Source organism: Channa argus, chromosome 8, assembly GCF_033026475.1.
Source record: "Channa argus isolate prfri chromosome 8, Channa argus male v1.0, whole genome shotgun sequence".
NCBI lineage: Eukaryota > Metazoa > Chordata > Actinopteri > Anabantiformes > Channidae > Channa > Channa argus.
Window position 1 is genome coordinate 26,984,731 of NC_090204.1, and position 26,553 is coordinate 27,011,283.

General features: G+C 39.1%; 2 protein-coding genes and 1 long non-coding RNA gene across 6 annotated transcripts in view; 1 reads left to right on the top strand and 2 right to left on the bottom strand.

Moving 5' to 3' along the window:
- The window catches only part of LOC137132049 (uncharacterized), a 205,992-nt gene that overhangs the window by 173,539 nt on the left and 5,900 nt on the right, over positions 1-26,553 (bottom strand). The window lies entirely within an intron of this gene.
- On the bottom strand, positions 282-18,654 carry cherp (calcium homeostasis endoplasmic reticulum protein). 3 transcript variants are annotated; one of them, XM_067513751.1, is made up of 20 exons: positions 18,478-18,654; positions 17,452-17,625; positions 14,412-14,450; positions 12,438-12,607; positions 11,977-12,114; positions 11,674-11,825; positions 11,164-11,275; positions 10,279-10,368; positions 8,750-8,960; positions 8,329-8,492; positions 5,940-6,194; positions 5,253-5,448; positions 4,900-5,141; positions 4,358-4,491; positions 3,803-3,889; positions 3,473-3,619; positions 3,063-3,176; positions 2,880-2,974; positions 2,526-2,711; positions 282-1,088 (listed from the first exon to the last, which is right to left on the bottom strand). In XM_067513751.1, the coding sequence occupies exons 1-20, from the start codon at positions 18,509-18,511 to the stop codon at positions 1,051-1,053; spliced, it is 2,778 nt and encodes a 925-aa protein (XP_067369852.1). In that variant the 5' UTR covers positions 18,512-18,654; the 3' UTR covers positions 282-1,050. The 3 variants fall into 3 exon arrangements, with proteins under 3 accessions (XP_067369852.1, XP_067369851.1, XP_067369853.1); XM_067513750.1 differs by having other exon boundaries at positions 282-1,112; XM_067513752.1 differs by lacking the exon at positions 14,412-14,450 and having other exon boundaries at positions 282-1,112.
- dohh (deoxyhypusine hydroxylase/monooxygenase) lies at positions 21,344-26,267 on the top strand. 2 transcript variants are annotated; one of them, XM_067514084.1, is made up of 6 exons: positions 21,344-21,446; positions 21,929-22,037; positions 22,645-22,812; positions 23,042-23,118; positions 24,237-24,480; positions 25,113-26,267. In XM_067514084.1, the coding sequence occupies exons 2-6, from the start codon at positions 21,932-21,934 to the stop codon at positions 25,421-25,423; spliced, it is 906 nt and encodes a 301-aa protein (XP_067370185.1). In that variant the 5' UTR covers positions 21,344-21,446; positions 21,929-21,931; the 3' UTR covers positions 25,424-26,267. The 2 variants fall into 2 exon arrangements, with proteins under 2 accessions (XP_067370185.1, XP_067370186.1); XM_067514085.1 differs by having other exon boundaries at positions 21,427-21,446; positions 21,932-22,037.

The window sequence follows — 26,553 nt, forward strand, 5'->3', positions numbered from 1 at the left end:
TATAAAAATAAACTTCCTCCTGTCACTAATCATCCACATCCTATGATTTAAGCATAAAAGCCATACAGTAAGGTCAGATATGCAAAGGTAAAAGCCAAACTTATGAGACAACTAATTCATGACCTTTAGAATGTGTTTGCACATTACACATTAGGGTTCTGCCTGGTCTGTTACAACTAAAGTATTTAATAACTGATGTAGGGAGCAGAACTAGACACAAACACATGGACAGAACAAGAGATTTCATTAAATTGCATTAAGGTGGAATCAAAAAAATGCCCTTTTGAGAGTCAGACTTCTGTTTATTTAAGGTTATTTCTCTACAGTGTGCTTATGGAGAAAAATACAACTGATTATATTTAGGATTTGTTTTGTGGGATCTATTTTAGCTCTAAAACTAAATGTCAGATGTACATGTCCACATTTGAAGTCATTATATGAAAAAGAATTACAATAGTCAGCAATGAAAAAAACAAAACAACAAGATTCCAAAGAGGAACCACCAAGCTTTATCATTCTACTTATTGTCCATTATCAGTTCACACAATAACATTTCCACATACTGTGAGTCAGACCTAGAACAAATACACCTTCAATTTTATTAGTAAAGGTTTGGAGATATCCAACAATAAGATTTCAGACACACATTTTTGTTATGATAAATTAATCTGTGAGTTGCTGAGCAGGTGTTTTGTCTGTAAGAAAAACTTTGGTGTTTGACAGTTTTTAAAAAAAATCTAATCTCAAACATTCTGGGTAAAATATTTGTTGAAATATGACTGCTGTAATCCATCTGTTTCATCAGACTGCAGGTCCAGTGTCCCTGCAAAGACTGCTGAATTTATACTCCTGGTTGAGGCTCTCTGTTCCAGGGCTCTCTGTTCTAGGGATTCTGTATTCAGCAGAGTAAGTGTGTTGGGACATTGTACTGTCACTGTAGTTTCTCTGGATGGATGTGGGATGGCTGACTAGGACCCTAGATGTATGAGCAACAATAAAGATCCTTGGTAAAGGTGGCAAAACGGAAGATGAGGATGTTGCTTGTAGCCATCAGTCAGTTGAAGGGGCCTCTTGAGGTTCCCGATTGACTGTATCAAGAAAAGTAATATTCACTTTAAGAATTATTAGAATGTAGAGCATGGTCATATAATTATACTACAAATAAATTAAATCAACTATAGAGGTATAAAGATTAGGTGCAACCCAATGTATTTTGTAAATGTCTAGGCTTTGAATAGACAACCACAATTCCAAAAAAGGTTGGACGATGTGTAAAATGTAAATAATAACAGAATGCAATGATTTGCAAATCTTGCAACATTGCAAAAACAATATTTTACTTACAATAGAACAAAAATAAACATGAGATTTGAACCAGACATTTTACCATTTTGTGGGAAATAATAGCTCATTTTGAATTTGATGGCAGCAACACATCTCAAAAAAGTTGTAACATGGGCAAAAAAAACGCCCAAAGTATTTGCTGCAAATAAAAAAAAAATGGAGAAGCATTTGACAACTAAATGTGTTAATTGGTAAAAGGTCAGTAACATGACTGACTATAAAAGGAGCATTTCAGACAGGCAGAGCCTCTGAAATATAAAGATGGGCAGCAGATCACCAATCTGTGACAAACTGTGTCTAAAAATTGTGGAACAATTTCAGAAAAATGTTCCTCATCGTAAAATTGCGAAGACCTTAAAGATTATGATGTACAAGAGACAGGGCCAAAGGTCAAAACTGGATGCATGTGATCTTCAAGCCCTCAGGTGGCACTGCGTTAAAAACAGTCGTAATTCTTTACTGGACATTACTGCATGGGCTCAGACACACCAGGGCCTTGGCGTGGGCAGCTTACACATCTGGAAAGGCACTATCAATGCTGAAAGGTACAGCATCCAGACAATGTCTCTTTTAGTGAAGGCCTTGCATATTTCAGTAAGACAATGTTAAACCACACACTGCATCCATCACAACAGCTTGGCTTCACAGGAGTCTGGGTGCTGAACTGGCCTGCCTGCAATCAAGACCTTTCACCAATAGAAACTATTTGGCACAAAAGATCCGACAACAAAGACCCAGGACTGTTGAACAGCTAGAATCCTGCATCAAACGAGAATGGGACAACTTTCCTCTCCTAAATTTCCACCAACCGGTCTCCTTACTTCCCAGATGTTAACAGAAAGTTGTTAAAAGAAGAGGAGATTCTACACAATGGTAAACATTGCCCGGTCCCACTTTTTTTGAGATGTGTTGCTGTCATCTAATTAAATTCTTTTTCCAGGAAATGACAAAATGTCTCAAGTTTCAACATCTGATATGTTGTTTAAGTTCTATTGTGAATAAAATGGTTGATGAGATTTGCAAATCATTGCATTGTGTTTTTAATTTACGTTTTACACAACTTTTTTGGAATTGGGCTTGTTTTTAAAAATTCTAAAATAAAAATTATAGAGCAAAAGAAGTGGTTTATCATTGCCGAGAAGTGCGAGCAATATTTACATAGCCAGCATAACCTTCAGTACCTTCTTCGCGTGCCTTCATGCGGGCGACAAAGTTGTAGCTCTTGTTTCTGCGATAGTTCTCATAGGGGTCATCTAGTGACACCCCCACACCTTTGTACTGGTCCCATTTATCTCTGACATCTCCTCCTTTGATGGGGTCCTGGATACCCTGTTCTTTAGCCCCCAAACCCCCTGAACCACTCCATCCTACAGCAGTCAGGACAACAGGAGATGGAGAGAACAAAAGTTAGAAATCACTGCGGCTCCTTTCAGTTCGAGGAAAAGTACACTTCAGGATGGAAAACAAGCACATTAAAAACATCTTAAGTATTCCAGAGTTTACGTTATCAAATAAGAAAAAAAAAAAGGGCATACCCATCTTCATGAGCAGCTGATGGCCCTTGTTCTCTTCCCCTAACCTGTTATCTCCAGACAATTTGGACTGAGTAACACCCAAGGCTGTGGTGGAACTGTAGCAAGCAGGAGAGTGGTCATCTACACCAAAAATTCACAAAGAGCATCTTAAGAAAAAAAAAAAAAGTACTAAGGGCCACTTACGGAGGGGAGGAGCTCCGGGACTTGGGGCCACGGCGTCTCTTACTAGGTGAATGTGAGCGGGATCTGGATCTGGACCGAGAGCGACTGCGAGATGACCTGGACCTGCTCCTGGACCTAAAGAGAAAGTCAAACAGGGTAAAAGCTGGAAAAATCTTTTATGCTGCTTACTTGCAACATGGAACTCACTGTATCTGTGTAAGTAGCACATTAGCACAGCAGCTGAATTAATATATCTGCATCAAGGCCTATCACTCTAACAGGTCTTACAGTCCTCAAAAAAAAAAGACCTGAATAATAAAAATATCATTTAGGCTCTAAATGAAACAGGGGCCATTATGCTATGATGTCACATCACAACTACAAAGATGCCCTGATCTCCAAAACTATATCAAATGTGTGTTTCTGCAGACCTGGATCGTGAGTAGGAGCGGGACCGGCTGCGGGAGTGAGATGAACGGGACCTTGACCGGGACGACTTTGAAGAGTGAGAGCTTGAGCGAGAGGAGGATCTCCCCCTGCTGCGAGAGCGACTCCTAGAGCGACTGCCTCCACGAGCACTACAGTGAGCCAATGCAGGATAGGAAGGGGTGAAAAAAATACAGAATAAACATGTGAGTGAGATGTCTAAGAGACACATCCTCTCCAGACTGAGCAATAAAAAAAAAAGGCCAAGCACAAACAGTGAGCTATCAATATGTTTGAAAGGTTATAACAAAGAGAAAAAGGGAGTGGGGGCACACCTGTTGCGTTTCTCCTGGCCCTTTTTCCTTCGGGCTCTCATCTTGGCCCTGAAGAACTCGTACAATCCATTCTGCTCCCAGCCTTCACTGATAAAGGAAGCGACGAAGGCCATAAGTAAACTCTATGATCTACAGTGAATTCTATCACAGACTAACATTGCCACACATAAAAACAGCCACATAATGTGCATTTGGAAATTTTAGACTTTTAGAGATGTGAGTAGATGTGAACATCAAATCAGGCCCACGGAGGACACACTGTGTAACAATATATTTTATTTGACTTTACCTGGAGAAACGTAAGTAGCAAACACTATATTTTATCTCTGAGAACAAATTAGATTTCCAAAAGAAATGATAACCCACACCAAGGACCACAGGAGCAGCAGGGAGTTACAGAAGGGCTTTAAAGCTGAACATGCCTGCTGTGGAGAATCACCTGGAACTCCCCCTGTCCAGTGTGAGTCAGATTACACTAATCTCTGATGTATCCTCCACATTATTTTTTTCATTATTGTCCGATTTGTCTTGCAGATGGAGTTGAGGTGTGCGTACCTGTTCCTAGGCCGATCATGGGATGGAGGGCTGTAGAAAGCTTCCACAGCAGCTAGCAACCGATCACTAGGTGGCATGGGAGGGGGCAGTCGGATGTCTTTAGGGTCCAGGGGTTTGTAATCACAGTCCTCAAGCTGAGCAACAGACAGTACAAGAAAGATTATGAGATATATAAAGGAGTCCAGTGAGCCTGTTCAAAAACCATGTGGTGGATCAGTCTCTAATCTTCATTAAGTCTGTTTTCTAGCTAGTTTTAGTCCTAAAACCTCGAATTCAGTTTCCATTTTTGCACTTCTGGTTCCCTTATTTCAAAGTCTATGGGTTTTTTAATAAATGCCTTAAACGGTGTAAATAACACGAGCTTGGGAGATTGAGATGATGTAAAATCCATCAGTAAAAACCCCCTTTGCACTATTTCTAAGATTTTACATGTCTTTAAAATGATAGCTGATATTAAGCTGGGTTTTGTCTATCAAGAAAGTTCCTTTGCTGATAATAGTTTTTTCATGCCCTTGTCCTCAGACCAGCAGCTGGTGACTTACTTTGACCAGAGGAGCCATTAGACCAGCAGGCAGGTCAAAATAGGGCACATTGGGCACCAGACTGGGGTCATCTTGGACTGGATGTTGTCGATGACGCATGTGAGGTGAATGGCCATTAAAGCCATGTGGGGGTGGGCCAAAATCTGGGTGTTGGCCTCCACCCCAGGGAGGATGATCAGCCCCCATTCCTGGTGGAGGGAGTCTTTGATTGGGGTGGTGGTGGGGAGGAGGGCCTGGCATGTCTGGTAAATGCAAGACAAAAAAAAAACACAGAAAAAGGAAATTACTTTAATAAAATACAATAAAAGGTGCAAAGCCAGGAATTAGAGTGACAGACCAATCACTGCACTCACCTCCAGGATATTCTCCCTGAGCGTAGTCAAAGCGGTGTGGGGTGTATGGCGGCCTGTCATAGTGGTGTCTGGGAGGAAATTCATCCTGCATGAAGCGTGGTGGGAAGCGTCCAAAATTGTGCGGTGGTGGAGGCGGTTGGTTGAAAGGAGGTGGCTGCTGGTGGGGAGGGAAAGGCCCTCTGAAGTGGGGAGGTCTCTATAAAAATACAAGTTATTAATGTAAATAAGCAAAAAGAAACAAATATCTAGTACTGGTTTATATTTTATTTACAAAGTATAGAATAGTATAAACAGTGTTTCCCACAAAATTTGATTATTGTTGCCTTTGTGGCTGACAGGGGAGGGAGTATTTCTGCCAAAGATGCTCAGGGTAAATGGTACAAATATTAAGGATAAGTCATTTCCTTGTTTTACATAGTAACAACCTATGGACCTTAGTGCACCTGGTGTCATATGGTGTCATCCCTCTCTCTGCATACATCTCTCTATATACAATCTTTGGCAAATTTCATTTAGTGTGTTATTAATTTTAATCAATAAATAAAGGAATTAACTTTACCTTTACTGTTCTGACATTTAATTTAGTGAAGTGATCAAAGATGTCAGCGTTCTCTAGAACAGATTTTAGAATATGTGTGCACAAATATACCTGGGTGGCCACCCAAAGTCAAACCACAGTAAACATGCCTGCATGCGTGGAGGAAATGGAGGCTCCCTCTGGCCCCAGGGAGGCTGGTCAGGCTGGTTTCCCCATGGCGGCTGCTGCTCATACGAGTTCCAAGATGGAGGGCCTGGCTCAGACCCACCTGGACCACTCCAAGGGCCTCCTTCTCTGGGAGGACCTCCGCTCCAGTTCCCTGGGTCCCTTTGGTCATTCCACATCCCCTCATGGCTGTTCCACGGAGGGCAAGGAGGGGGAGGCTGGTTTGGGTCAAAAGGAGGCTGGGGAAGACAAGCATTTAGAAAGCATGAGTGTTGGGGGGGGGCTCAGATTTCTTAAAATGAATGACGGAAAGTTTCTTCTTCCTCTCTGTCTTTCTACAGATGAACCCCTAGTGATCCTAGACAGACCCCATCTTCATTACACCAGTGTTCAGCTTGGATCACCCTTGCTATTTCAAAATAAGTCTGCAAAATGTACACTAACTGAATACATTTTACTGGGTATGTTGCATTTATGACTTGTTTTCAGATCAGGTCTTATTTTTGACTGCATATCCAGCTCAGAGCCTCATATGGGCACAGCTCATCCTGCTGCTTCTGGCAGGGCAGCCAGCATGCACAGTTGCTCCTTAACTAGGCAAAGCCTGCTCATGTATCTTTACTCTTTATTACGTTTATTACCTGTCCATTCTTGGAAGATGACTCCCTTCTCGATTGCAGTTTGTGAAGCCCACGAGACCATTTCAAAATTTATGGGACTTGATGATTGTTAAGTGAGTCCAGTGTATTGTTTTAATGTTAAAGATGTATGTATTGAATTTTTGTAATGTGTTCTTAGGTCTGTATCTGAACAAGACTTTCATAGTTTCAGTTTGTTACAACTCACATGTGGTTCAAATCCATCTTAAAAACAATGCTTAAATGTGGTCTTATGTGAGCTCCCTGAACTCATGAATTCAGGTTTATCAGTATCATCACTACAATAACCTCTGTAAAGTTATGCACAAAGCGTACAAGCCAACAATATTTGTATACCATCTTTAAGTGCAAAGAACACGTGTGGACTAAGGCTAGGACCCTTATTATAGCTATACCAAATGTATAATACATCTGGTTTAAATTTTCATTCAAATTCCATCCAACAGAGCAACAGAGCTAAAAGCAACTTAAACTCGACTTGCCTTATTAGGTCTTTAAAATACAAAAACTTAATATAATATATAGACAATGAATAATTCATTACTCTTAGCACATTTTTCTAAAAGCAGAAAAACAACTTTCAGCACTATTCTGCCAAGAAAAAGTTTAAAAATACCTACACTTATTTCTCTTTTCTTTTTTTTTGGTTTTATTCAATGAAATAGTTTTAAAATGATTGCAAAACATACAAAAAAGAACTACAACTCATTTTAAGTATGTTTGAACACAAAATAATTGTCAAATCAAATCTGCATGTTAAACTTTACTGTTAGCACTAGCTGTCTGACAAACCGATAGTATTTTACTAATCAGTTTTACCAGAAACTCAAGTAGGAAAAGCGTCTAAAAATAAGTTCATGTCCAGATTTTCAATGATATGAGTTTATATTATGCTTTTCCTCCATAGTTATACGAGTCACTTGACAATATTAGCATATCAAGGTCTTTTTAAGTCATCTTATTTTTAAACAGGTGACATCATTACTGTGGCACTGGAGGTAGAGCAGATGTCCACCAATCCCAGGGTTGTTGGTTCAATCCCCAGCTTAGCTATATAGAACCTCTCTATCAGTGTATGAGTGTGCATGTGTGATTTTGAGTGCAAATGAGTGAATGAGATGCAGTGTAAAGCGCTTTGGTTACCAATAGGTAAAACAGCGTTATATAAGTGCAGACCATTTATAAGGTCTCATAAGAGGCTAAATGAAAAACTAAAGAGGTCACACATCCACAGCAAGAAAGCAATGATTGCAGGGCAGGATCGCTCAACCCAAACTCTACAACATTTGGTGCCTAAATTTTGGAGGCTAATTACATAACTCAATTCAGTTAGTAGAAACTCTTATCTCCTAAACTCTCACATTCCCAACCAATCTGCTCTCTCTGCATCCTTTTTAAATTCTGGAACTGAGATAGATGCACCTGTAGCCTTGTGGAATTGGATTGTCCATTCTTAGAAGCTTCATCTAACTTCTACAGTGACTTTCTCTGTGCTTTACCTCTCACCTCTCTTCTGTCACTTACTCAAATAGATTACAATGACCAAGCAAGGCACTAGCTGTCAGGGAGGAGTTGAGCAAAAAATGTGTGATCCAATCTGTCACCTTAGCCACTGCCTCATATTCCTTATTTGCATGTTTCTTTGGATAAAAAGGTTTGCTAAACATACACACAACACAGTCTCTCACATTTACAGAAATACACAAATCTTTACCGGCTGGTTAGGGTTCCAGGGGCCTATGTGCTGGGGATCATACCACGCAGGTTTGTTGGAGGGGATATCTGAGGGTCCACTGGGGTTGCCAGGGTCCTGTGATCTGGTAGAAGCACCATCAAACTCCCCTGGAGGAGGACCTGACATGGGAGGCTTGACATCCCCTGTGCAGTACACACAGCCCAAAACATTACAGCACATATGTCTCCTTGCAGTGTAGGTCACAATCCTATACAGATGAACTTTTACTTTATCAAAACTTCTAAAAATTAATAGGTGTATGTAAATGTTTTTTTAGTACACGTCATGCTATGTTAGAAGAGGAGCATGACCGTATCAATCTACAGTGCCTTAACAATTTTCTTTGGTTCTTATGTAAACATGCTCTGATTCAGGTTTTGTTACATGTGTGTCTTCCCACCTGCTTGTGTGCTCAGAGGTGGAGCCTTTTCAGGCTCAGCAGGGGCAGCTAGCTGTGCTACTGCAGCAGGTGGTGGTTGTTGCTGCTGCTGCTGCTGCTGCTTTAAGCTGGCAACAAACTCGTCATGCTGGGTCTTCAATGCCTGGATCTGCTGCTGGAAAGCCAGCTGGATCGGCTGCACCACTGCAGCATATTCTGTTATGAGAGATGCCTAAGACAGAAGAAAAGGCGTGAAAATCTAATAATGTCACAGTGTTATCACAACCCTGCAACCCTAAGTAGACTTGTCTTTATGACAGCTTTGCCCATTTACACTGAGCTTAAAAAAGGCCAAACACCACAGTGTTCTTCATAGTCAACTGCTAAGATCCAGGTATTAAATGGTGAGACACAGAGTCATAACATGGTTACAGACTAGTTAGCAAATCATTATGTCTTGTAAAGAGAAGCAATATAAAGACTACAATGGCAAAATGGCAATGTGTGTCTTCCTGACTGGGTAAAGTAAAAAGCAAAATTAATAGTGTTTTGACTGTAAGTAACAAAGGGAATAGTTATATTCCATCTGTCTGTGCTGGAGTGTCGCTTGTTGTTTAGCAGAAATGGCAGGAAGACCATCTAAAACGTAGTGCAGGGGGCACATGAGGCAGCTGAATTGACGCTGATCTTCATCAGCTGATAAACAATAGATGACAGCCTGAGCAAAGTGCTGGTAGCTTTGTTTGTTGAGTATGTCTGTTCTTTTGATTGACATAAAGCGAAATACATCAAATATAATTTATTTCATTGAACAGTTTTAATGAGAAGATACCAGGCCACTATAATGTCAAATATGATAATATTGGCCTATTTAATTCTAGAATTATTTAGTACAATAGTGAAACTAAACATAGTTTCTAATATCTATATTTGGATTCACACAGCCAGCCAGCAGCTTGGCCATATGATTAGCAGTAATAACATAACTTAACAGCCGTCGTCCACTTAAGGCAGCCCTTGTTACTATTAACCTTCACTGCAGTAATATATGATTAAATAATCTGTAGCTGTAGCTGTGGGTACAGGAACATCTAGTGGCTGTTGCAACTGTTAGAGTTCTGCCTCGCTCCAAAAATCAATCTTTACCAGAGTAACATTTTAAACTACAAGGTCACATAGAATTTATGGAGGGTTGGTTGAATTCATTGTTGCAATGCTAACATAGCAAATTCCTGGAGGGACTGACTAATACTGTCTGTATCTCCAACTGCATAGGGGTGTAGGCACCTCCGTTCCGTGTTCATGTTGGGACAAGGATATGTAAAAATATCATTGGGCCTTAACCGATTTAAATGGATACATCCATATGTGCTGTAGCTACAAAAAATAATAATACGAAAAAAATCACAGCAAGTGGAAAAATCTCAAAACAGTTTTTTTCAAATCGGAGCAGGGATGAAACACTCATAAATCCAGCTGCTGTCTGGAACAAAATCCAACATTGCACTGATATCACATTTCTGCAGAGCCCCAATTCTTATCCTACTTACCTGGTACTGGCCGAGGCCCAGTGCTGGATTCTGGAGCTGCTGAATGGTCTCCTCATCAAAGTATCCGTTTTTCTCCCAGAGCTGCAACAACTAAGGAGGAGGTGGATGGAATAATCAGAGACAAAAGTAGTCCTAATCTAAACCAAAAAGTAGTTGTCTTAAATGTACACACTTCTACTCAGAGAGAAAGTAAAGGAGAGTGATGAGGGACTAAACAGGAGTGACAGATTTCTCTGAAGCTACAGATTATCACAACCAGGCCTAGACCAGAGTAGACTCTAATCTCTCCAGAAGGAAGCAGGGAATGTGCATCATAAACCATCTCCTGCTTACCACAGTCAAATCAGGTGAGAATGACAAAATGCTATAAAGAAGAATCTGTGAATCTGTATGCAGGATTTAATTTGCAGTCCAGAAACAAATAGGTTTAAATAGGTTTGGTGAGCCAAAAACTGCAGGAATGGTGAACGACCCCTCTACCTCCCATCACAACAGTCTCCCCAAAAAAATGCATCCTACAGCACATCCGGCAGTGAATTATCGCACACTACACTCAAAAGAGGGCAGGAGCCTGACCGGGTTATCTCAGGGGTCCCGTTCTGCAAGATCCTGACATGACAGCTGGTTCCCACTTCACTGAAAAGAATATTTGGATAAAGAGCCCATATCTTCTAAAGCTGAATTATTATTCATAATATTATTCGTAATTAATATATTATTTTTTTTATTACTGTCTCATTTAAAATAAGTTAAAAACTATTAACTATAAACTTTATTAACTATAAACTATACTAGAGTGACAATTATAGCAACTTTAAGCCTTCCACTACTTTGATCACTACTTGATTTAGAATCCATGTGGTTTTAAAACCAGCAGCTCTTTACCCTTGTGATTTTCTGCTGCTTCTCTTCCTCTACAGCCAGGAAGCTGGTGGCATAGATGGGCACCACAACTTTCTGCAGAGCTGCCAACAAATCCTTCTGCTGCTTCCGCTGGCTAGGAGGACACATTAAAACACAAACACAGAGTTCACAATTTTTCAAGTGTCATGTGCCCATTTGAAGACTGATATCAAATCAAGTGGATACCTTCCAGAGTTAATTTTTTATAGTATCAAATTTACTCCCTAGTGAAGTAGTCACTGAATGTGACTACTTTGAAGGGTTGAGAAAATGTTTTTTTTAATTTTAAAAAAGGAGGACTATGAAATTTACCTCCCAACATTTACATAAAAAGCATCTTTTGAAAGGATCCTACGGAGGCCTTTATTAACAAGAACAATCACTGTACTTTTTTTTAACACTCTCTAGCAGGCTTTTTGTGGACAAAAAAGGGCAGGGGTGAAGTGATCCACATAGGATTGTGTATGTATGCATGGGTGTAGGTCCGTCTACCAGTGATGGAGAACATCATTGGTTAAATAGATGAGATGCAGGCGGAGTTCAAAATGTGCTCCATCAGCAATGATGCGATTGCGAAGATGTGATGTCATCAGTTCACAGTGTTGTGGACTCTTTGCATTGTTAAACATCCAGTTCTTCCCAGCCTGAAATAAAGAAAACACAAGAGTGAAGTATAAAAGTTGATCTTAAGCTGTTTTAAGAATGTGCGCACGTATAGCGCTGTAAATGGTGCTATACAAATACATTTTACTTACAAAAGCATCGCAAACTAATGTGCACTCTTAACACACTTACAGAGATGGCATCTTTAGTGCAGGTGTCTATAATGGGCTGCAGCAGGTTGTCAAACTCTGTGATGTCCAACTGAGTTTCCAGCAGCAGTTTCTGGGTCTGCTGCTCCATTGCCAGAGCTATGGCTGCACTCACCTGTTCCTGCACACATAAAATCAGCAAAAAAAAATTTTTTTTTCATTTTCCTCTAAGGATATTTTGAAATGTAGTTTGTTTACTATTGTCCATAAGGGTAGAACATTTAAGAAACAAGGTCCACCACACAATTTTTGCTTCCTCTGACAAGCCTTGGATTGACACCAAAGCAGATTGTAAACCAGCATGTTTGAGCATGTGTTTAAAAGTTTTATCCAACAGTCATGTTTTCATAAGTGTATATTTCAGCTGTGTTTACTGATAAATCTGTAAACAAAAAAGATAACCATTTTTGATATAGATGTAATAATATCCCCCTTGCTCTGTACCTGTCTGAGTGTGTGCAGATGCTGCTCCTGCTGCTGCAGATTCCACTGGCTCTGCTGAATGAGTTCCTCAATGGAGGGTGTTGCAGGTGGAGGAATTGGAGGTGGAGCAATCATTGGAATTGGAGGAGGAGGGATATCAACCACATCTTTACCCCCTGGATTGTATATATCTGCAAAAACACCACAGAGAAACATATGCAAGGAAGTTAAAGCTTTAATTAAACTGTGTTATGACTGGTAGAGTGGATGCTGTGTGTGATGCAGATGGCCAGAGAGAAAGGTGTATTCCATAAACCATTTGTTCGATGTTGTGGTGTTTGTTAACACAAAACTAGTTCAGTCAAAGTGACCTCTAAACGTCAAATAAGAATTAACAGGTTACAGGCAGCAAGCAGATGAGCAATAAGAACAAAGCAGAAGAGTGAACAAAATTTAAAAGACATGCAACCAGCATGAATACAACCACTACTGTTAGTTTCAGCCTCCTGTCTACTGAAAGCAAACATATTGGCATCTCCAAAACTCAAGCATCAGAAAAAACAAACACGGCATGAAAATAAGATGGAATCTTGTTTACACATTTCCACATGACGGAAATGTTACAACAAATCAAACTGTTTTAAGTTGGCCCACAAACTGCAAATTAAACTAGAAATACCACCTAGCGATTGTATGGCTAAATGAAACCATTAAGTGAACATGCAAGTCTGTCCAGGTTCATTTTCTAATCGGTTTACCCAAGAGTCCCAGTGTGCCAATCTTGAACTCCTTGTTATTTTCTTGACATATCACAATATTATAAATATTCATACCTGCATATCTGTTCCTAAGCTATCATATTCAAAATAATGGATAGGCACAGATAGACAGAAGATTTCTGACCATCAAAATCTAGGCTGTTTATCCCAGAGTCTAACTCAAAGTTTTCCACCAAATTTGAAAAAATAAGACATTGTGTTGAGATACTGAGATATTGTTTTCACAAGACTGTACGGAAAAAAATGAAGACTCCAGAAACACAAGTGACCTACAGTCTGTACTATCGTACTGCAACAGCAACGGTACTGGTTGCTATCAGGTGACTAATGCTACACCTACTATGGAGACACTGTGTTTTAAATTCTTAGTGACACAAAGGGAAGAGAGACAAAAAGAATTATCAGACATTTCGACTTTTCTGTGGTAACCCTTCCTTAGTTTTATGTTGTCTTCACCTGCTGCAGCTGCAAATACGTCAGCCTGTTAACTCCTACACCAAACACACACGCAAGGCCTCTCTCCAAGGAAACAGTGACAGCTGACATTACGGAAGTACCTCCAAAGAACTGCAGCTGCTGCAGCAGATGAAACGCTAAGCTTGATTTTTTTTTTTTTCATTTAAGCACTTTTTACATAATTCAAAAACCCAAATTCCAATAAATATTACATTTCATATATTGCCTAGCCTTACCTGTATTTAACTGTAACTAGGCATTTTCCAGTCATGAAAGCCATATAAAACCTGTCAGTTTCTAATCCTTTGTCGAAAGCTGTCAGTACAACCCCACTGTCATCACTTAGTGCCATATACAAATGTGTTTGGTTTAGGCTGCCAGGTCGACACCTGTGTTTAACAGTGTTTGCACAGTGCCAGTGCAAACAGTTGAGCGTTACCTGCAAAAACACCAAAACCTACTGCTGCCAATTTACTTTATCTGGGGATGTCAAGACTTCCAGAAAAACGCCTTGCTCAGAAACAAGTCTATAGGCCTATCCTTCCATTTGATCAGTGAAATTCATTTACAACAATACAGCACAAACTGAAAAGAAAAAACAAGCAACACGAAAAATTTACTAAAACTGAAAGCAAACCTAAATGCTTCAAGCACAGGTGGGATAAAATCAAGCACAAATGTGTAAAAACAAAATGTGTATTTTGAACTGGACTTCTGGTTTGTAACTGAACATCTGCTTAATCTGGTTTCAAGTAAATACCTTCAGATTTATACTCCTCCCCATCGTGGGTAGAGGGATCTAAGTGGAGAAAAGCAAACTTTAATGCATTTCAGTGGCATTACACAACTGACACAAGAACTCCATGCAAGGCTGCATAGAACTGTGCTTTTCTTGACAGGCTGTTCATCACCTGACCACCTTACAGTGAACTAACTGGGTATTCACACTGAAAGCAATTATTCAATCCATACTGATCTGTGTTCAGTGCCTCAAAATATTAAATTAAATAAAGAAATAAAAGCATTATTTTTCACCTTTGCAACTTTTCCATGCCAATTGTCCTCATATGTTTAATCACTGTATGCCGGCCGAAAATTCAGTATTCAATATCAGGCTGGATTACTGGACTGTACAGGTTAACCTAATGAAGTGGCCAGTGAGTGTATATAGTCTAGTCAACAACCACGAGAACACGGTTATTTCACATGAATCCAGCTTTTCTACTGCATTCTCAAGTGAGTTTGAAGACCCAACATAACTGGATCACTGTATCTAGGATTGGAACATCCAGTACTACATATTTCATCTTGATTCTTTTAAGCCATGTACAAAGAATGAGGCCCTGGCGTCAACTTACAAGGCCACAAAGGATGAGTGGAAGCCATGTCATGACATGTTATACTGTTCGGTTTAATTTTGATGGAGTTTAGGATAACAATATGAGGACCAGGATTTATATTTAGAGCTGGGTACTGGAGGATTTAACACCTCAATGGGTCTTGTACTGTCATGATATGTTTAAATTTAGATATGAAATACTAACCAGACATCACCTTATACATGACCTACAAATTCAATACATGGCATACCAAAGCACATACTCACTACACTAACTTTTAACGTGGCAGCAAGGCAGAGAAGCCTGCGGAGATTGTGTTTTGAACAACTCATAATGTGTACCAAGGGGATGGAGATGTGGTGAAGTGTTATGAGCTATTGACAGTTTGAAGTGTTAGCAATGACAATTAGCCATATTAAGCTGTTGCTCTTGAAATGTCAGTTTTGACAGTATTGGACTGCACCTATTGGTCACTACTGGTTTTAGGAATATAAAACACCCCATTTTTAAAAAGTGTTTGATTTTAAATAACACAACATATCAAATGCTGAAACTGAGAAATATTTGCTCATTTGGAATTTGACAGGAAGAAAGCAGCAGGTCAGTATGATAATTAGGTATAAACTGAGTTTTTCTGTGGGAAGAAATAAAAGTGTAACATGTTGAGAATAATGCTTCCCAACATAGAATTGCAAAAAAAATAGGGAGAATAATCATCTATGGTTCACAATATGAATTAAAAAATTCAGAAAAATCTCTGTACACATAGGACAGTGGCAAAAAAGCAATACTGAATGATATTCAGGCCCTCAGGAGCCAATGCATTAAAGACAGACAGAATTCTGTAGTAGAAATCACTGCATGAGTTCAGAACACCTCTGAAAACCATTGTCAGTTAATATTTGTCACTGCATTCATAAATGCATAGTAAATCACTATCATGCAAAGTAACAATCATATATAAACATGATCCAGAAAAAACTGATGCCTTATCTGAGCCCAAACTTATTAAAAATGGACTGAACTGACTCAAGTTGAAAATTGCCCTGTGGGCTGAGGAGTCAAAATTTAATCATTTGTGTTCGTTTTTCAGCCAGTAGTCTTGATAAGCTTGTTTATGTTTGCCATAGATCTCCATTGTTGCACAAAATCTCTGGTGGAATTATGGCAATTCACACTAGTCTGTACAAAATTTATGTTAGCTACATGTTTTGGAATGAAGAAATTTGAGTAAATAAGTTTTCTTTAAATAAATTAACCTTTGTGAAACTACCATTAATACTGAACAATATTAGCAGGTTTTGATGCAACATGTGCTGCCAACCAGTAATATATTTTTCAGATAAGATTTACTTGTTACAGCAACAAGGTCACATTCTGCATGTATTGCAACAGTATATCTCAGTACTAAAAAAGTCTAATGCAACATTGGGTTACTTACAGTGCAAACCCACTAAGACATTTAGTGCATTATCAAAAGAAATCTATGATAAAGTAGATCCCAAATTGATGAGCAACTGAAATCCCATACCAAGTAAAAAAAAAAAACTCTTTTTTTAAAATAAAAGCAACCGGTATCCCAAACACTTATATTTATTTAGTGTTGTTAAGAAAATATTGTTAAGAAAAGAGATGATGCAACACAGTGTCCCATCTTTTTAAAGGATGTCAGAATTCAAAATAGGCACACGTTTGTCAAGAACCAATTACATTTTTCATATTTATCATTTGATATGTTGTGTTTTTACCATTTAAAATCAAAAACAGGCCTCAAATGATTTTTAAAATCATTGCATTGTTTTTTAATTTACACTTTACAGTCTCCCAACTCCTCTGTAAATTGTGATTCTAACTTAATCTGTGCCCAAAATATAACACGCTTCCATATCCAACCCTATGGTCTGTCAAGTCTGTTTTCACACAGTTTAGTTCAGCAATGTTCAGCTCCACATGGGTTTTCTGTAAAAGCATGGCCCAGCTAAGCAGCTTGTGTTTGAACTGCTACTCTATTGTAGGACACGGCTAATAATAACAGTTATCTAATTCATCATTCTTATTAGCAGATGGCAAGTGTGAGTAGGTAGTATTTACTTGTCAATGATGCTAATAACACAGACATTATTCTTCTAACACAAAGGAAAATGCACTCTAAAACAGAAAACACATAGTTTAATATGATGTTGGAGAGTTCAAGCCAGTGTCTTACAAAACAGGAAATAAATGGCAAAGGCGATCTGTATATGGCCGGACAAGGTGTTCTAGGGTTCAAATCAATTTAACACAGGGTGTGTGTGAATTTGATAACAATAATAACAGGTTTGTCATTCATGTCATTGATTTTTAATTCAGTTGAATGAGCTGGATGTCAACTGAAATACCAAATATACCAAACATTCCAACATCATACATTATCTATATGCAATTCTAGTTTTATGGTGGCATTTCCCTTTAATTACATACGCTGCTGTTGCTCCATAGCAAGTTTGCACTTGTAGTAGCTGAAGTATTCTCCCCCAAACAGGAAGGAGAACTTGGGGTTGTCCTTCTGTTTCTCCATTGTCATCTTTTCAAATTCTGGCCCGTTCCGAGCTACAAACTGGGCCAACTTGTCAATCACATTCCTGAGCTCTTGATCTGTGGAAGAAGAGGGAAAAATCCAGTCAAAGCTCAGTCAGCCAATAATGAATTTCTTATTTTTACAACATCTCATTAAGAACGAGGGGGGGGAGGGGGTTGCTTAAATGTGTGTTCGATTAAATTCTAAAGGTAAAATACTAGTCTGTTTTAAGTAGTATTCAATCCATTTGCAAGATAAAAAATGTTACCTGTTCCCTGTGAGAATGAAAATCTACAAATGTAAAATTTCCATTTATATAACTAGGAGATAATATTGCACGTAGAAAAGTTGTCTTCTGAGTTTTTCAACCACTGCTCTTTAGAGATTTATCTAAAGGTAAACGGTGAAGGCACAAACAAGCGCTAATTCTGACCACTTTTTTTTCAAAATGGAGTGTAACGTTAATATCTTAAGTGCCGTGCATTTGTTTACCTGAGCCTGTGCTTGTGTTAAACATACTAAATCAACTGTTTAACAGTTTAGAGTCATCTCGAGAGTCTACTGGAATCTGACATTTATACACATATAGACATTAATAGACAAATCTGAAAAGAAGCGATCAAAGTTAGTCCTGGGAATTAATATCTTAACTATGCTAGCGTTAGCACAGTTAGCTCCTACCACCTATTCTCACGTCGTTATCAATGTTGCTAAGGCGCAAATGTCAGGCTAGACGTAAAACAGCGTTTACCTAACCTGTAAACGTTAACTTCACATGTTTAGCTGTTGTTAGCCAGCTACTGCTGCTACTAGCGCTAGCCGTAAGCTAACTGTAAAGGTAATGTTAACTGTGCAGCAGCAGCTATTTGTAGCACGGGTGCTACCTAAAGCTCAATGAAAATCTCTCATTGCTGCAGCGTACAGCTCACCTTCGGGGGGGTTTGGGATATCCATGTTTGGCATTAGTCACAACGAACCCGCTCAGCCTTAATACGTAGACCGCAAAAAGGCCAACTTGTTTTGTGTTTCACTAAAGGTTTGTATTATTGAACAAAAAAAGCATCGCCCCGTAATGTGGCTTACACCGGAAGAATTCAAATACAGAAATAGCGCCACGAAGAAGAGTTATCTGATTTGTCCACAGCGCCACTCGGAGGTAGGTGGAGGGAATTACTGTCTGGCCTTTGCTTCGCCCGTAGACGCAACATCCACAGCCTGTATAATATTTATGTTTTCTACCGCTTTAATTTAAGAGATTGTGTGATTTCCTGACAATTTGTAAACTACACTTCTTTGTAACCCATATGCCCTGCAAAGGCTCAGTTGCTCAAGCTCAAGTTGCTATAGACGGACTCTAGTTGACAAAAACCTTTTTTCTTCGTTTTCTTGGGCTAAACAGAAAACATGATTGATTTCATTCGGTTGCAAAGTATGTTCTTCCTCCAAAAACTTTGCCATCAAAGCCATCCAATAGCTACACTAAAAGCTGCCTCATTTGAATGTGTCAAATAAAAAAATATTGAAAAAACAAAATGTGGCCAAATTTTTTAGATTTTATTTACAGATAACAATTAGCGTAAAATGTTAATTCACCTAAAGTTACAGTGTGTAAATAATGCTAGCACTAATGTGAGACTTGCAACCTATGGTTATCCATAACCCTTCTTTGCATATGTCCACCAAGACATTTACATGTATCAACAGAGAAGCATAAGTTCACCATTAATCAGTCCACTCTGCTCAGTCCAGCTGTTCTTCTTCTCCTTGTATACAGCCTTGCTTTGCTCTTTTTAGAAACTCTGCACAGCCTTTCACATAGCCTTAGCTATGATATTATAAAGTTGATCCTGGTTTGAAGGGCAAACAGCATCACTCCAAAACTTTTAGAAGTGAATATCTCTACTACTGCCAGTGCTGTTCACTAAATGGAGACTTCAACAGCACCTCCCCACATTAGGAAATGTGCTGGAGCATATTTATGTTAAAAAAAATGTAAAAAATATTGCACATTAAAAGTTTAAGTTTTATCTGACATTAGCAGCATCCTTTGACCATAGCTGTCATTTCAAATAGATGTAGCCTATCTTATTTTAACATCTAAGACACTGTGTATTAACAATAACGTGTTTGTAAAGCTTTTAGTGTAAGAAATGCCAAAATTCTACTTCATTACACACATAGCATACTATAAATTTGGCAAAGCATTAAAAGAAGCAAAGCATAACATCACATGAGGAAAAGTCTTCGTGGTCAATGTACAAGGGAAACCAAATACGTTCAGGGAAAAAACTTTCAACTATTAACAGAATTCTGTAATAAATGATCAAAGACATGGTCATGGTGCTTTACTACCACGATGCCTGCATTATCTGCCCCACCTCTTGGTGTTACAGAATCAAACAACACAAATAAAGTTTCCTGTGACACATGTAAATTTCATTATGTTAATGTTATATGACTATTAATTTCTTGAAAGGCAGGAGATCAACACACTGACACAGATGCAGAGTTTAATGAGCTGCACTTGTATCTAAATGTCCATAATTTACTTCCAGTATATTCATATCTGGGCACAATCAATTAAACAGTCTGAACATTTAGTATTAAATCTTAAATTTATTCTACAGGTTTTAATAAAGCTGTGGGAGGGTTTTGTTGCCCTAAGCCTTTCCCCTCATTGCCCCATCACTTCTGACACATTGAAAAACTACTCACCACTTTGCCTATTTGCAAATGACCTAAGCGATCATTGCATTATAGCAACTGTAAGAGACATCCATTAAAATGGTTTAACAATTTAGATTCCCATGCATGTTTTAGAAAATAGGGAGTACGAGGCAAAGGCACTTTTGTTTAATTCTGTCTGTCAAACATGCTGCAGAAAAGAATTAGCCTGAGGTAAAGTAAGAAAGACAAAATGGTTTCATTTTAGGCAACTAAATCGAAGAAAATTAAATGTGATCATAACTTCTTACCCTAGCTATAAATTTGATCCCTAAAAAATTGTTGCAAATGAGATACAAATTGACATTTGTAATACCCTTGTTTAAACTTGGTAATGCTTGCTGTTTTAATAATTCTATGTCTATTTCCAATCTGTCTGTGCTAAAATTTGTCCCAAAAAAATATTTATTTTTTAACATACTAATGCTGTTTAAGCACATCACCAGTCAGGGTTCATTGACCAAGACAACTACTTTGAAGGTGGTGAATGACATCTTTCTAGCTCAGGATAAAAATCTGAACTGTGCCGCAGCTTTATTTTAAGATTGTCTAAAGTATTTGATATTGTGGATCTGCTTGGGTCATACAAACGTTTCTTGGTGTAGGCTTGTCTGACAAAATAGTAGAATTCAGTGTGTGAAAGTTGCTACGCTCATTTCACACTGACTTCCTTTGGTGTTAATACAGTACCTCAGGCTTTCACCCACGTTCAAACTTTCGTTTCTTTTTAAATAAATAGAATAGGTGATTATACAAATGAAAATTAGATTATATATTATGTAGAAATGCAGTCTTATACACTGTAGCTGAGCACCCTCTCTTATACAGGTAGGGTACTTCATGAACCCCAAATAAAAGATAAAACCAGCTGTTATTGGTATTGTCTAATGCATGAAAAAAAAAACACCAAACTCTGTTGATATTGTGATCACCAACGTTAATGGATGATGTCATATTTCTTTCAATCATCAGTAGATCGGTGTGTATATGTGTAGTCATCGCGGCGCTTTCCTGCAGCTCTACTCCCGTCCAGTAGGTGGCGGCGGTCCACCGGCAACGTTCGTGTTTCCAGCGGAAGTTGCAGGAGTGACGTCAAGTAAGGGTGTTAGCTTGGTGTTAGCTGCCAGATCCAGACACGTTGCTGTTGAAAATTTTTCATTTTCATTTTCCAAAGGTGTGTATGTTCCGACACAAGATTTAGCTGTTTTTATCATTCTGTGTCTGTCTTTTTAAAGTCTGTCTCGTGAAATTGCGATGAATGCTTAACTAGAGTTTTTTGCCTTTACAATTAGTAAACATTTGGTTGTTTAGCCTTTTTTTTTTAAATCTTCGGTTTCTGTAAAAGTTATTTACGTGCCGTGGTTAGAAATCTCCAGAGGGGCGCTTTGATTACCTTTGTCCTGAAGGTGTGTCTGAGTTTGAATCCTCCAAGTTTCTTCTGACCATCTGCTTAATAAGCTTGTGTGTCCACTGAAGGAAAGATTTAAACTCGTTTCATAAATTAGGATTCTTATTAGAGTGTGTTTCAGTCAACCCTCATGCTGGACCACGGGTTTTTCAGAAATTGCCCATTATTTTCTGTTAAATATTAATCTGTTAATGATGCAGTTTGCACATCCATCTATCTGATTGCTAAAGTTTTTCTTGCCCATATAGCAGATGGCCAGTGTTGAGCAGGTGGTGGAAATAGGACAGGTTCTAGTGGACCCAGGACTGGACCTCACTCGGCGATTCAGAGCTTTATTCACCCTGAGGAACCTGGGAGGTAAAAACATATCCAGTACACATCTATAACCATGTCAGAGGTTTTGAAACTAGCAAACTGTAGCTCAAGCTACAGTGATGATGAACTATGATAATAAGGTCCCTTTTTGATTCTTCCACTCAAAACAAATGACCTTCACTTAATCAGGGACTGTGCTCCAAGGCTTAAATAAGATTATTTTAAAAAATTGCAGGTTTAAGCACTCCCAGACATTAATATCTCTTATCTCCTCCAAACATTGCATGAAGTTTACATTTCTCTGTATTGCCTGTGCTTACAAACTCAGACATTTTAAGTCAGTAAGGCTGATGCTGGTGAATATGTTGATAACTTATGTTGATAACTGACATTATGTTGTCATCAAGGTGGCAAAATATATCTGATTCTGAAATATAGATGCAAACTTGTTACCATATTTCACAGTAACATATTAACTATTTGTAACAGAGAAATTGAGCTTTTGGTTACATGTTTTAAAAGAAAATTTGCGATAGCACCTAGGTTTGTTGTCATATTCACCAGAACTCTCTTCAGAAGGAGCAATCCAACAGCTGATCTGTGTCTTGTACTGTGTGAGCTGATATAAGCTTTAACCTGTGTTTGTCAGGTGCTGAAGCCATAGAATGGATCAGCAAAGCCTTCACTGATCAGTCTGCTCTGCTGAAGCATGAGCTGGCCTACTGCCTGGGACAGATGCAGGACACACGGGCCATACCCACTTTGACTGCTGTCCTCAAAGACACACAGCAGGAACCCATGGTCAGGCATGAAGCAGGTGAACATGCACACATTATGGAGATCACACAAACGCATTAGTACCTTTTTAAAATGAGTGTGTGCTAGTAAGCTGCCTCTCCACCCACTGCCACACTTACGCTTACTGACACAAGCTAGAAATTCTTTGTTAGCACAACAAAATGTAGTAAATGATTCTAGTATGTGTGGTTGCATAATAGTGCATCATTATTTAACATATGTGCATGCCGCTCTTATTTTGTCTGTAGGGGAGGCTCTGGGGGCAATTGGTGATCCTACTGTTCTGGACCTACTGAAAGAGTACAGTCAGGATCCTGTCATAGAGGTAGGAACCTTTGCCCTTTCTCCACTAAGTACTGGGTAGGGGGTGTAGAGTTCATTGGCCACCTATTGCCACACCTTAAAAATAAAAGACATTAGTCGGCCGCAATCCATCTTAGACTGCTTTTCACCCATAGATCTCACTGAGCTAAATTCAGCTATCACCTCCTCAAAACTAACAACACGTCTTTTAGACCCTGTTCCAACCAAATTGCTTACAGATGTTAAACAGCCCCTCCATGCAGATTCAGACAGGAACAAATCTGTATCTTAAGTATTGAGGGGTTTATAGTGAAACATATGCAGCCCTGTGGTTTAGCAAATGATGTGGCAAGAACTGTTTGACAATGAAGAAGTGTTTATAGCCTCATTCACAAAAATGTAAATATGAATTCTGGAGAATATCTAGATAATCAGGTCTGGACATTCTCAGGAGTTGTCTGTGTCTGTACTTTATCTATAGGGCTAAATGCTAAATGGTCTGAACTTATTTGGTGCTTTTCTACCTATTGGTGCCCAAAAAGCTTCTCATTTACCTGTTTTACCATTTTACCATTCACACACAATCGCACACACACATCGATGGGGTAGCTGCTATGCAGTTGGCCAAGGGCACTTCAACATGGAACAGCCTACAGGGTGATCACCGCAACAGCTCCTGCTTTCCTGAACTCCCTCATTCAGGTCTACACTCCCTCCCTTCTGCTGCGGTCTGCCAACGAACAACGTCTGGTGGTCCCAGCACCGCACAGAAGACACCAAGCCAAACTCTTCAGGGCAATAATGGTGGAACGAGCTACCAAACTCGGCACGCTCAGCAAGCTCACTACCAATATTTAAAAAAGCTGCTGAAAACTGAACTGTTCCACACCTTCCTATGCATTTAAATCTATGTAAAAAAAACAACAACCAAAAAAATTCCTTTCTGCTCTTTCTCGCACTTGCATCTCATCTCAGGACTTTGCTTTGATGTTTTCTCCTTGACTTAGAATTTTACTTGCCTTGTACCTCACTTGTAAGTCACTTTGGATAAAAATGTCTGCTAAATGTAACAGGACCCCTGCACAGATGGGACACACCATGGGAAGCACAAACATTCATGTCCCCCCACCCCTTTTGCAGGTTGCAGAAACATGTCAGCTGGCTGTTCGTCGAATTGAATGGCTGCAGAGTGGAGGAGAGAAACAGTTAGAGGATGGTAACCCCTACTCCTCCGTTGACCCAGCCCCACCAGCAGTTAGGAACAGTGTGTCAGAGCTACGTTCCAGCCTACTAGATGAGAGTCTGCCACTCTTTGAACGCTACCGTGCAATGTTTGCCCTGCGTAACCTGGGCAACGAGGAGGCTGTGCTGGCACTGGGTGATGGTGAGAAAAAAAAAAACATGGCTTATTGTTCCATCTTTGTATTAGATGTACTGTAACTTTACAGCTGCTACTCATTGATAATGTTTATGTTCTACCCTCAGTTTTAAACAGATCCAAAGCAAAATGAAAAAAGTTAGCTTTTTAGAAAGATGATTGCTTTTCACACATCAACATTCCAATCATACAATGCATTATGTGGGGTGTAAATTAATATTACATAGCACTTTTTAAAACATTGTTTACAAGGTGCTTGAATGATAAGTACGTCCTCGACCAGTTACAAATGGAAGCATTTTTTTTCCAGAATTTACTCTTGCTCAGACTATTGCACCATTCTTGTCCTGTTTGTGGGCTCATGTGAGATGCCCATGCTATGCATGTATGAAAAACTATTAGTTATACAAAATATGGTCATGTGGTTATTGCAGTGTGACAAATTCCACAGCTAAATTGTTGCAATACATCATCGTATGTATGTATTCAGATACATAGAAGTATCTACACATCATACATTCATTTGTTGTTTCAGCTTCTGATAGAAGAAGCCTTGTAATGATCAGAACTATTTGGCTTGTTTGACCACGACACCAACGTGCATTATAATTAACATCTATCGACATCTTTGTGTCCAGGCCTGCGGTGCTCCAGTGCTCTGTTTCGTCATGAGATTGGGTATGTACTTGGTCAAATGCAGCACCCAGCAGCAGTCCCAGCCCTGTGTGCAGCTCTGGAGTGTTCTACTGAGAACCCTATGGTCCGGCATGAGGCAGCAGAAGCCCTTGGCTCCATTGGCAAAGAGGAGTGTCTGGCTGTGCTTCAGCGTTATTGTGAGGACAGAGAACGCGTCGTGAAGGAGAGTTGTGAGGTCGCTCTGGATATGCTGGAGTACGAGAACAATGATCAGTTTCAATATGCAGATGGGTTGGTGAGGTTACAGAGTTAAAGACCTGTGTCAAAACTAAAGCAGCTTTCCCTCAAGTCTTATTAGTTATCTTCTCTACTCTTTGTACAATAAGTTACTATACAGCCAAGACAGCCGGACCACTCGTTGCTTATCAATAAAAACTCTATGGGATAAAAAGTATCTGCAACATCAATGAGTGGAAAAGCTCCAAAAAAAACCAGACGAGGGCTTGAAGAACTTTTAGCTGTGGTTGTGTATGGATGTTGCCAGCGAGGGACAAAGTTCGTTTTGTGCTCTGTTCTTCCAAGATGCCAATCCTGCTGGATGTAAGCATTGGTTCAAATTAGGCTCAGTTTAGTTCACACTACTAAAACTAACTAAGACAAGTCTGTTTGCTACAGAACTCAGCAGGGTATAATTACAGTAGAACATCTTGTTTGCTTAGTTTACTCTGGGAAATATGTAAATTGTATCATTTACAGTCAACTGTTCTGAATGTAAAACAAAAACCTAGCTGGGAACCTTTTTCTGCGATCTCAAATTAAGAAGCTCAGTTTTAGTGAGCCTGTCTAAAAACTGTCTTTTTCTGCCTGGGGTAAATGATTGTACCGTCATCTGGGTAATGTCTGTACACACTGTATACTTTAATATAGATGATACATTAGAAAAAGAGAACAGATTAGATTCTTGTATACAGCTCATAAGGGGTCACTGAATATTTCGGGAAGTCTGCACATTTTTTTCATATTATGTGTCCTTCAACGTTACCACATCTCACCTGAATTTAACATTCATGGAAAGATTTGGAGGCATGTGTCAGAAGGTTCCCTTCACCACTGTCATCAAAATGCCATGAGCTTTTACAATAAAATGATGAAAATAGTGTATTTCACCATTATTTGTCAATGTGTGACTGCAATATTATAATGGTAGCAGTGAAAGATGGATTATTCTGTTGCAGTGATGTTTTTATGAAGGTATGGTTGTATGTACATTATCCTACAGTACTGTAAATGATTTGTTTTCACCTGGGCATTGAATCTGAACATCAATAATAAGATTTATCAAGGATTGACCCCCTTGTAAATTACTACCACATCTATAGAAAATAAGTAGGATGTTACCATAAAATATTTAGCAAAATGCCTATAATTATGATGAATGTAGTA

Coding starts and splice junctions, on each gene's coding strand:
- cherp (XM_067513750.1), bottom strand. CDS start 18,511: ATGCCAAACATGGATATCCCAAACCCCCCCGAAG. Junction 8,961..10,278: donor TGGGCCTCGGCCAGTACCAG/GTAAGTAGGATA, acceptor CTTCTGTCTTAG/GCATCTCTCATAACAGAATA. Junction 2,712..2,879: donor TCAGCTGCTCATGAAGATGG/GTATGCCCTTTT, acceptor TGACTGCTGTAG/GATGGAGTGGTTCAGGGGGT.
- dohh (XM_067514084.1), top strand. CDS start 21,932: ATGGCCAGTGTTGAGCAGGTGGTGGAAATAGGACAGGTTCTAGTGGAC. Junction 22,038..22,644: donor CACCCTGAGGAACCTGGGAG/GTAAAAACATAT, acceptor TGTGTTTGTCAG/GTGCTGAAGCCATAGAATGG. Junction 23,119..24,236: donor GTCAGGATCCTGTCATAGAG/GTAGGAACCTTT, acceptor CCCCTTTTGCAG/GTTGCAGAAACATGTCAGCT.